Consider the following 9,556-nt stretch of genomic DNA (forward strand, 5'->3'; position numbering starts at 1 on the left):
GGGGGGAGAAGGGGGGGGGGGAAGGAAATGAGTACAGAGTTACAGAGTAAATATGGTACACAAGTGATTGCAGTAAACTTGCTTACTAAGTGGATTAAGAGTGGGATCAAGTTCTTTCATATACAACAATGAGCAAAGTGAGTTGGGCTAACCTAGTGCTTTATAAACTGACACGAAGAGACCGGACCCTAGCGCATCTTGAATTGCTACCACCACCTTACTTCATTGGAAGGTCTTTGGTTGCTTAGGGCAGGCCTTGGGGTCATTGTAGGCAAAATGCGCCCGAAAGGGGTCATCGGAGGAATTACCTCGTCAGGTGGGTCAAGCTGCATGATAGATACGCGGAAACAAAATTTTCGAAATTTGGTCAACCCTTGCTTTTTCGTCAACTATCTTGGCCAAGGCACATTGCTCAATTCTTGGTTACCTACAATGTCTATGCGTACCATCACTCTGCCTGTTCAGCTTCAGCCGTTGCCTGAGAATTGGGAAGCGAGCACATCAAAGGGAACGAAACTTTCTGGTGAGCTTTCTACAGAGGAATCGCTGACATTGTGAACTTACGGCGCTCAGCACCTACTGCGGTCACTCTGCTGCCGTACGGACACGAGTACTCGCATCACGCAGCGCGCATCCATCATCAGCGCACCTTCGAGGAGCATGATGCCTACCTCTCGCTGAAAACCGCCCAGGACGCGGCTGCGAATGGCGCGGAAGTCGAGGACGACCTCGGCGTAGGCGACGAGGAGGAGGGGATTGAGCTTTCAACCCTCGACCCGAAGGAGTGGAAGAAGCAGGATCATTATAAAGTATTGGGTTTAAGCAAGTTCAGGTACAAGGCAACCCAGGATCAGATCAAGATTGCGCGTGCGTAGCCTTCACACATGTCGTTTTTTCTTCCTCACCAACCTTTGACAACAGATCGTAAGAAGGTGCTCAAGCATCACCCTGACAAGAAGGCTGGTCAGGCCGGTGACTCTAACGACGACGCCTTCTTCAAGTGTATCCAGAAGGCCATGGAGGTCCTTTCCAACCCAGAAAAACGTCGTCAGTTCGACTCCGTCGATCCTTACTATGAGGCACTTGAGGAGGAGGACGATATTCCGGACGCACGCCAGATCAAGACCTTCAAGAACTTCAAAAAAGCGTATGGAAAGATCCTCGAACGTGAAGCGAGGTTCTCCAAGGTTACCCCCGTGCCGATGCTGGGCGAGGAGGATGCCGTCAAGGACGCTGTTGAGGGATTCTACGACTTCTGGTACAACTTCGACAGCTGGAGGAGCTTCGAATATCTCGACAAGGAGATTAATGAAGGAAGCGACAAGTACGTTTTGATCCTTGTTTTCTATGCATGGGTTGCTCATGTCAACTGCTTCCTGCAGTCGCGACGACAAGCGCTACACTGAGAAAAAGAACAAGACTGAGCGCGCGCGCCGCAAGAAAGAAGATATTGCTCGCGTGCGGCAGCTCGTTGATGCAGCGCTCGCTGTCGACCCGCGCATCAAGCGCATCAAAGCGGAAGAGAAGGCAACGCGTGCAGCCAAGAAAGCTGGTCGTTCGGGTGCCGCTACTCCAGTGAGCGCTGCAGCAAAGGCCGAGGAGGAAAAGAAGAAGAAGGAAGCAGAGGAGGCAAAGAAAAAGGCAGAGGAGGATGAGAAGGAAGGGAAGAAGAAGGATAAGGCCGCTGCAGCGAATGCGGCCAAGAAGGCACGTAGGGCTGCAAGGGCAGCGGCGGAGGCGAGTGGGACTGCCACCCCTGCGAGTGAGGCAACTTAAACTGTGATGAGTGTATCTTATTTGAGTTTTCAACGCTGCCACATGCTGTTCCTGTGCAGGAATACATCCTCTAGTTCTCTATAATGTGTTCGGGAGTCCAAGTTTCCTTTCATTCCTCTGCAACTCGAACAATCGCCTTGCCCACATTCTGTCCTTTCATGAGCCGCACAAACGCTTCTCCGACCGCTTCCCAGCCCTCGGTCACGTCCTCCTGATATTTGAGTTCTCCCCGTGCCACCATCCCCGGTGCAGTGGCGTAGAAGTCGGATTGGTACTTCGAGCGGAGCCTATTGACGACGAACCCGATCATCTTGATACTTCTGTAGATCAGCTCATCAAGATTCTGCGTGGAGATTGTCAGCAGACGCTCCGCTGCGAAGAAAGTAGAGTCCGCAACCTTAGGCCCGTATCGTGACTCGTCATTGTATTCACTCGCCATCCCACAGAGCAAGATCCTCCCCCCGATCCTCATCGCACCAATCGCATCTTTCCGCCCACGTTGTCCCAGTAGACATCAATCCCTCCGAATTCTCTCAACTCATCGGCTACGGAAGTGGTCTTATAGTTGAAAGCTCGATCTACACCCAGCTCGGAGAGGAAGGCAAGTTTCTCGGCGCTGCCTGTTGAGGCAATTACTCGCAGACCTTTGGCCTTCGCAAGTTGGATGACCATGCTATTCACATTAATACGGGACCCAACTTCATCGTAAATGGAACCGCATTCACCTACCGACCGGGCCAGCACCTGTGGAGACGTAGATGCTTTCGCCCTGCCAGCTAAGGCGTTCATTCAGGTCTTCTTTATGAGGGGCAGAGAAGCTCACCGCTTTGAGTTCACCATACTCTTCTAACCCATACCACCCCGTCTCACCTGGCATGCCTAACACATCTAGATATGTGCTCAGAGGGACGTTCTCCCTTTTCTCGATAACGCGCACTAGCGACGCCGTTGAAGCTGGATGGACGGTGTAGGCTTCCCAAGCTGATGGAGGGTTCAGACATTAGTGAACTACGATTACGCAGGATACGCACGCAACCACGCCTGGATATATGTGCCGGCAGGAAGAGCAGGGACTTCCGAACGTACCACCACCGCAATTCCATGATTATCTAGTCTGACGCCCTTGAATGTTAGGTTTTCGTCATTTCACCACGACACTGGCACTTACGTGTCTCCGAGATTCCACTGCGATGAGTAGCGGTGCACCGTGGGACCAGCCATCCTTCCCCTCTGATAAGGATCCAGTGATAAATAGAGGGTTTTTGTCAAGAAGCCACCGTTCAATTCAACAACATCAGGATCGAGTTTGCCGGTCGTGTCTAAGGTAATATCCTTTCCTGGTACGGGATACCCTGTCACAAAGGAGGACAGAACGATGCGAGCATTGCTGGTGGGCGCCATGGTACGGCTAAGAGGTTGCGAAACTCACAAAACCTGAATTTATACAAAGATAGGGCATGCTTTCTCGTAATCTGACTAAGTCAGCTGCTGACTCTTGGTGCAGGTTGCTATTGCGCAATCCGAAAGCGGGATGACTACGACGGACAAAATTCGAAGGACAAAGCCCAACTGCCTCGATATATATATGTATTGGTATCAGTCACAAGTGTCAAACATTCACATTTATTAACTCTTGTCTTCATCCCTGAAGGATCCTTGGTGTACAGGTGAACAATCTTTGCACGTTTAGCAATCAACATCAAATATCACTCTTATTCGGTTCACAAATCATCAGGTAGCAGACCTGTTTCCAACGAAAATTAAGGCCCGAACAACGATCAGCAGTACCCTCGTTCATCTCAAGGGGGGGTCAGCGTGATGCTAGACCAGAAGCATGTCTCCTCATCGAACATGCTAAATCCAGTGAAACTAATGAACCCGTTCCCGTCCGTATGATCCGTGGCTGTCTGGCAGAGGGCTTCGACGCCATTCGAGCTTGCTGCTCTGAAGAATACATCGGTGAACGTGACGGAAAAGTCCCATTCGCCGATCTGGGAGCCGTACAATCTGCACAACCCAGTAAGCTCTCACCTGAATCAGATGAAGATGTGGATCGTGAAGCACTTACTCGGACTCGCACACCGTCATCATGGTGTTGTCATTACCAGGGCTGGTGTTCTGGAAGTAGCTGTCCGGTGTGTTCAGCGTAACAGACTGGCCAGAGGCAGCACCAGAGATGACGTTCGCGCTTTGAACCCACTGAGAGCCTTGGAAGGAGACGGAAGAAGCGATTTGAGCGCCTTGATCGACCCAGATGCCGGCACTCTCCTGGGTGGGAGGGGCTCCACCTTCGTCGATGTTCCACGGCAAGGCCCACAACTACCGCGACCAACCACCGAGTGGATCATGGTTAGCATAATGTGTTTCAGGGAGATATTTGGGGATGACTTACATTCATAGCGTACACCTCTGGGAAAGGGGGGTTCGGGTTGACTTGGTTGCCTTCTGGGCCAAGGAACGCTAACACCGGCTGGACGACACCGCCTCCGGTGGGCTGGAGACCGCACCAGAAGTACCACGGTCCGGTCGTCACGTCTGCGGGCGGTGCCGGAGGTACGTGTATCCTGTATATAACGACCATCCGCATTAGAAACGGGTACAGACTCGGGCAGGAAGAAACAAGGAGATCGTCCAGGAGGGAGGACGTACGTGAAGACCTGCTCAATCCATGTATTGCCATTGTCAAAGATGAGTGCCCAGGAGATGGCCGTCACAGAGCGAACGAACACAGCGAACGCAGCGAGGGAGAACAAGGCACGCATCTTGTCGATTGAGGTTGCGAGAGTACGCAGGCCTACAGTTCCTGCCCCAATAAAACAGCGACCATTTATATCTGCTCGAGGATGGGTGAGCACATATTACGAGCACGGCATCTCCTCAGCCCGGTTTAAATTGATATTGCTGTGTCATTCATGTTTGCCCAGAATGCCGTGTGCCTTCTGGCCATGCGTAATCCGATGCTTCCCCCAAGTCATCAGAGCATTCATCATCAACGTGCCTAGCGATCAGAGGCGGGGCGGGCTGAAGAAGCACACTATTCCGCTATGGCTTGGCTAGACCGTGCAGGAAACACCAGTAAATGAATGAGGAAGCAGTGCATTAAGAGCTGGTGCGCTTCTTGAGCGTGCAGGCCATGCTGAGAGTGACCAGCCGGAGGTGGAGCATATATATACGCAGAGAAGCAGTGCCTTTCTCAGTCCTCCGTGATTCGAGCGACGAGCGTGAAGTTGCTAACAGAAAGAAGCAATTGCAGGCAGAAGACATTATTGCTGCTTACGTAATTCATGGCGCGCGTCATTTTGCGCAATTTCACAAAAAAAAAAGGTCGGATTTTTGGGGATGAATAGATTAATCAATTTTGAAGATGACACTTAGCTTTAAAAACAAGAAATCATGGAAAAATATATGTTGAGGGCATGGTGGGGTTCATTTTTGGCTTGCATGAGAGATGAATATTTTTGGATCATAGCAGATACTGGCCATTAGGGCAAAATTGAGACTGAAAATCAGTTGTTGATTTCAATTTTATCACATATACATAATATAACTACATGTATGGAGAGCATGCAAAGGGAATTGTGTCAAAATGTTGTTGAACACTGCAGATAGAGCCATCAAAGGTCTCAGGAAAGGCCAAGATAAAGAACCCTGCGTAACGCGGTAGCAGTAGTCTCTTTTTTCACCCTGCTCACCATCTAATTATTTATTCTCACTCTGGGCAATATGGGCAACAAAAAAAACCAGATTGCTCACCTATCTTGGGCTCAGCACAAAGAAGCAGCTTCAGCAGTCCAATGGACAGAAGAAACAGAAGGCTTGAAGACAAGATTGTCCAGACCTGTACAGCTAAAGCAGGTGGCAGATGGTGAACTGATGACAAAAATGAATGAGCAAAGTCAACCAAAACCCCAGCCACTTACCAGATGCAGCAAAGTCAAGGAGATGGTTGTGGACATGGCAGGACTACCAGTGGGAGAGACTGGGGATGATCCATGCATGCTTGCACAGTTGACACAGTCCACCAATGTGGACATTTGTGCAACAACAAATGCTGTGACAGCTCAGTCATACACTCTTCCATCTGATCTTGTCACTCCTGGCTGGAATAACAGCACCACATGGAGCAAAGTAGCCAGCTCTACTCCAATCACTAACACAACAAATCAGCCAGTCGACTTCAACAACACAAGCCTCATCCTTCTGTCAGGAGTAGATAATCTTCAAGCTCTGATCAAGGATTTACACAAGCAAGGTGTTGTCACTTGTGATCAGGTTGAGAACAGCATCACATCAGAGCCAACTTCCTTAGTCCTGGCAACAGACCCATTGCCTGAGAAGTATCACACCTTGAAGCAGAAGGCAAGACAGTCAGAGTCGAGCAAATCTTCCCATGATGATCTCACTCAAGAGATGTTCAATGAAACAAGGGACTCGGCATACTTGGAGGGCATTGAGAATGAGGCTGAGGAGGAGGAGGAGGAGGAGGAGGAGGAAGACAAGTCTGGCAAGTCTGCTTGTCCCCTATTTTCAGATAATCAACTGATGTTCTCACAGAACTCATCTCTTATAAGATTACAGTGGGATCAGCTGCACAAATATTCCAGCTCCCTGCTGATAAGGGGTTCAAGGCCTTGCAGAATGCTGTTGGCAAACTCCTTGATCTTTTTCCCAATATGCTTAGCCTTGCATACATTCTCTCAACATCCCATGTGAAAGAGATTCCTGTCCTTCTTGAATCAGCAAGCACTTTCATCAAGATGGTACAACAATGGTGGTGCAGTACACACAAGGAAGAAACAAAGGCTGAACAAACTTACACATGTCTTGAAGGCACCTGGAAGAAACAGTGTCACAGGGCTGCAGAGCTGGGTGCCAAGGCACCCAACAAGCCCAAGAGGCCAGCTCCCATTACAGTCTACATCATTCTTTCCAACACTTCCAGCATAGCCCAAGATGATAAGAGCAAGGACAAAGTCAAGGGGAAGGGGAAAGGAAAGGTGTTGTTATTAGCCTTTCACACATACCTCCCATTGACCGCAAGCTTGTGGAACCAAAAGAAGTCCAACTCTCCTTGCGCAAGTCTTGAAGAGCAAGGAAAGGGATTAGTGAGTGACAGCAAGCAGTTTTGTCTCCTGAAGGCTGTGAATCATTGTCACCAGCATGGATGAGCTGATGTTGCTCTCCCTGGTGGGGTGCATGGGGATCCGTCGGACCAAGATTGGTCCTTCTGGAATCTTGCTTTGGTTAGTGCTCATTCCAAAACAAGATTCTCATTTTGACAATTCTTCAGTCCAGGAAAGTGCCCAATGTTACTGAAATAGAACCCCCAGGCAACATCATGGACAAATGGATAACCATGAGTGGAAGTTGTCAATCTGAAGGGCCCCTTTGCCAAGCCACTTGCCCATCAAAATGCCAGGCTGTGGAGCAAGCAGTTGCTTCACCAGGTTCTCAGCAGTTCTATTCCCACATACCCATGCAGCCTCTATCTCCTCCTTGGGCAGGACCTATGTGGGCCCCCCCTAGTGGGTTTCAACCCTTTGCTTTCCCTATGGAACCCACTGGAATTGAGGATGGAATTGACATCTTGATTCCATCCCCTCTGCTCAGGCAGTGGTTGGAGAAGTCCATGGATGGTAATCCCCAGCAGAACTCAGATCAGCATAACTTTTCTCAATACTTGGATGCCTTCATCAAAGCTGGTTTGTATTGCCTGGGTGAGCTGGTGGCAGTAGGAAGCGTGGACAAACTCCTTGACACCTACCACTCAAGTGAACCCAAGGAGAGGATGTTGCATGGCACAGCAGTGGTGCTCCTCAACTATGCCAGAGTGGACTTCAAACAGCTTCACCATCAAGCAAGATGAACCAAAGCAGCATGGCCTTCTGTCTCACACTCACATCCAGACAGGAATGTGAATGTTGATTTTCATCTATAGATAGTTAGTAATGCATTACATCCTTCCACAGGCAATTAGGCAACCGGAAAGACAGTGATATTCATTCTACCTAGGGACATGACATACATACATGAGTGATCCACGGTATGTCAATGAGTGAGTGGGAGGTAACAACAGTGGGTGGGCAGGCCCCATAGGTGAGAAAGACGACAACAGGCCCAAGCTACATCCTTGTGAGGGGACTAGGTCTAGCAAGGTTGCCACACACTAATCCCAAACAATAGATGAAGTGCTGGGGGGTCTACTGTGGTTGAAAGCGGCTCTAACCAGCAGTACTAGTCAATATCCACATCACCAGGGCCAGCTAGATTATTGGGGGGTCCAAGGGGGTCACTGGGGGGTCCCAGGGGGTGTTATAAGTCAGTTATAGATAGCTGAAACATGTAGCAAGAGTTGTGGAGTCAAGGCAGGTTTCTGAGAGCAGGGTGTTCAGGTGTGTGTAGAAGGGGGTTCAAGACAATGAGATGACTTAGAAACTGCTTGTAGACTAAGGAGTTTCCTCAGAGATCAAATCTGAGGGATACAGTGTCACTGTACTACTGTTTATATACCTTGTAGGTGTTCACTAGAAGCCCAGGAGTCCAGGTAAATTCTGGGGACTCCTACAATTGTCAGATAGATGTCCTAGCAACACCCCTAGGCCTCCCAAACCTTTCCAATAAATTGTGGAGACTCCTACAAGTGTCATCTTGCATCCCACTACTTCCAGTAGGGGCCTTTAGCACCACTATGTCTCACCCCAAGTGTCTGGACACAGCAGTCTTGTGCTCTGCACAATGTCTTGTATGGCCACTGCCATTGTCCTAAGGCAGTTACCAGCACAGGAAGTTCCAGGGGCTTGTTGTTTCATTGCTCCTAGGGCAAAATGGGTGGCCAGGGGTGGTAACAGGCAGTGCCCTGACATCACCCCCTTCTCAAGCTTCATTGACCACAATGAAGGCATCCATTGGTCCAGTCAAGCAAGACCTTCTTGGGGGGTTCTGTGAGGTTTTCAAGTCACTGGAGAGGAAAAGAGGGTGGCAGAGATTTGTTGTGGGGCTTCTGGATGCATCCTATGGAAGTCCTTGATGGCCTGTTTGGCATGTACCAGGTGGTCTAGAGGTTCCCAGGTTCCCTCAGAGGCAGGGTATCCTTTCCAGTGGATAAGGTATTGCAGTTTCCCCCTCCTGAGGCAACTGTCCAACACCTTTTCTACCACATATTCTGGAATTCCATCTCTCAGGATCATGGGGGGAGGAGGCAGGGGGTCACTGTATCTGCCTTCAATTTTGTTGGGGTGGTAGGATCTGAGTTTGCTGACATGGAACACATTGTGTATAAGGAAAGAGCAAGGTAGTTTGAGGCAATATGCATTGGCATTGATCCTTTCCAGCACTTTGAAGGACCCCAGCCACTTGGTATCCAACTTTTTGGATGGTCTAGTGGTCTTAATATTGTCTGCCTTGAGCCAGACTTGGTCCCCTGGCTTGTATTCAGGCACTTCCTGGTGGTGTTGGTTGTACAAATAGGCCATATCTTGGGCTGCTTGTTTGAGCACAGCTTGGCACTCATTCTGGAGGGCCTTCATTCATTGAATAAAATCGTTGACCCCCTCCTCTTTTGTCTGTCTTCTGGGCTCCACTCCTAAGCAAGGGTGGCATCCTGTATCCATCATAAAAGGGCTGAATCTTGTGGAGGATTGGATGCTGTTGTTATAGGTGAATTCAGCAAGGGGTAGCCAGTCTACCCTGTCATCCTGATGATAGTTCACATAGAGGCACAGTGTTAGGGCAGCACAGGCTGACTAAGTCTGCTCACCTAAGAGTGCCAAGAGTCTAAGCA

At 49.6% G+C, this 9,556-nt stretch overlaps 4 protein-coding genes across 4 annotated transcripts; 2 read left to right on the forward strand and 2 right to left on the reverse strand.

The window, feature by feature from the left end:
* The first annotated feature begins 402 nt into the window (after positions 1-402).
* Positions 403-1,848, forward strand: DACRYDRAFT_100464 (DnaJ-domain-containing protein). Its single transcript, XM_040767455.1, has 4 exons — positions 403-523; positions 574-867; positions 922-1,324; positions 1,383-1,848. Exons 1-4 carry the CDS (start codon positions 433-435, stop codon positions 1,774-1,776), a joined length of 1,182 nt encoding a protein of 393 aa, XP_040628533.1. The 5' UTR covers positions 403-432; the 3' UTR covers positions 1,777-1,848.
* A 37-nt stretch (positions 1,849-1,885) lies between these two features.
* DACRYDRAFT_16259 (alcohol dehydrogenase) lies at positions 1,886-3,177 on the reverse strand (the record flags this gene model as incomplete). Its single annotated transcript, XM_040771180.1, has 5 exons — positions 1,886-2,119; positions 2,254-2,449; positions 2,502-2,757; positions 2,808-2,890; positions 2,945-3,177. 5 exons carry the CDS (start codon positions 3,175-3,177, stop codon positions 1,886-1,888), a joined length of 1,002 nt encoding a protein of 333 aa, XP_040628534.1.
* A 398-nt stretch (positions 3,178-3,575) lies between these two features.
* Positions 3,576-4,538, reverse strand: DACRYDRAFT_108171 (uncharacterized protein; the record flags this gene model as incomplete). Its single annotated transcript, XM_040768602.1, has 4 exons — positions 3,576-3,783; positions 3,845-4,095; positions 4,169-4,340; positions 4,426-4,538. 4 exons carry the CDS (start codon positions 4,536-4,538, stop codon positions 3,576-3,578), a joined length of 744 nt encoding a protein of 247 aa, XP_040628535.1.
* A 961-nt stretch (positions 4,539-5,499) lies between these two features.
* DACRYDRAFT_16261 (uncharacterized protein) lies at positions 5,500-7,642 on the forward strand (the record flags this gene model as incomplete). Its single annotated transcript, XM_040771181.1, has 3 exons — positions 5,500-6,292; positions 6,355-6,881; positions 7,067-7,642. The coding sequence occupies 3 exons, from the start codon at positions 5,500-5,502 to the stop codon at positions 7,640-7,642; spliced, it is 1,896 nt and encodes a 631-aa protein (XP_040628536.1).
* Between the last annotated feature and the right edge of the window lie 1,914 nt (positions 7,643-9,556).

This window comes from Dacryopinax primogenitus, assembly GCF_000292625.1.
Source record: "Dacryopinax primogenitus strain DJM-731 SS1 chromosome Unknown DACRYscaffold_10, whole genome shotgun sequence".
Classification (NCBI taxonomy): domain Eukaryota; kingdom Fungi; phylum Basidiomycota; class Dacrymycetes; order Dacrymycetales; family Dacrymycetaceae; genus Dacryopinax; species Dacryopinax primogenitus.

What these genes read in the sequence shown, in the direction of transcription:
- DACRYDRAFT_100464 (XM_040767455.1), top strand. Translation starts at nt 433, where the DNA reads ATGTCTATGCGTACCATCACTCTGCCTGTTCAGCTTCAGCCGTTGCCT. An exon ending in GGATCAGATCAAGATTGCGC is followed by an intron (nt 868 to 921) that starts GTGCGTAGCCTT and finishes CTTTGACAACAG; the next exon opens with ATCGTAAGAAGGTGCTCAAG. An exon ending in ATTAATGAAGGAAGCGACAA is followed by an intron (nt 1,325 to 1,382) that starts GTACGTTTTGAT and finishes TGCTTCCTGCAG; the next exon opens with TCGCGACGACAAGCGCTACA.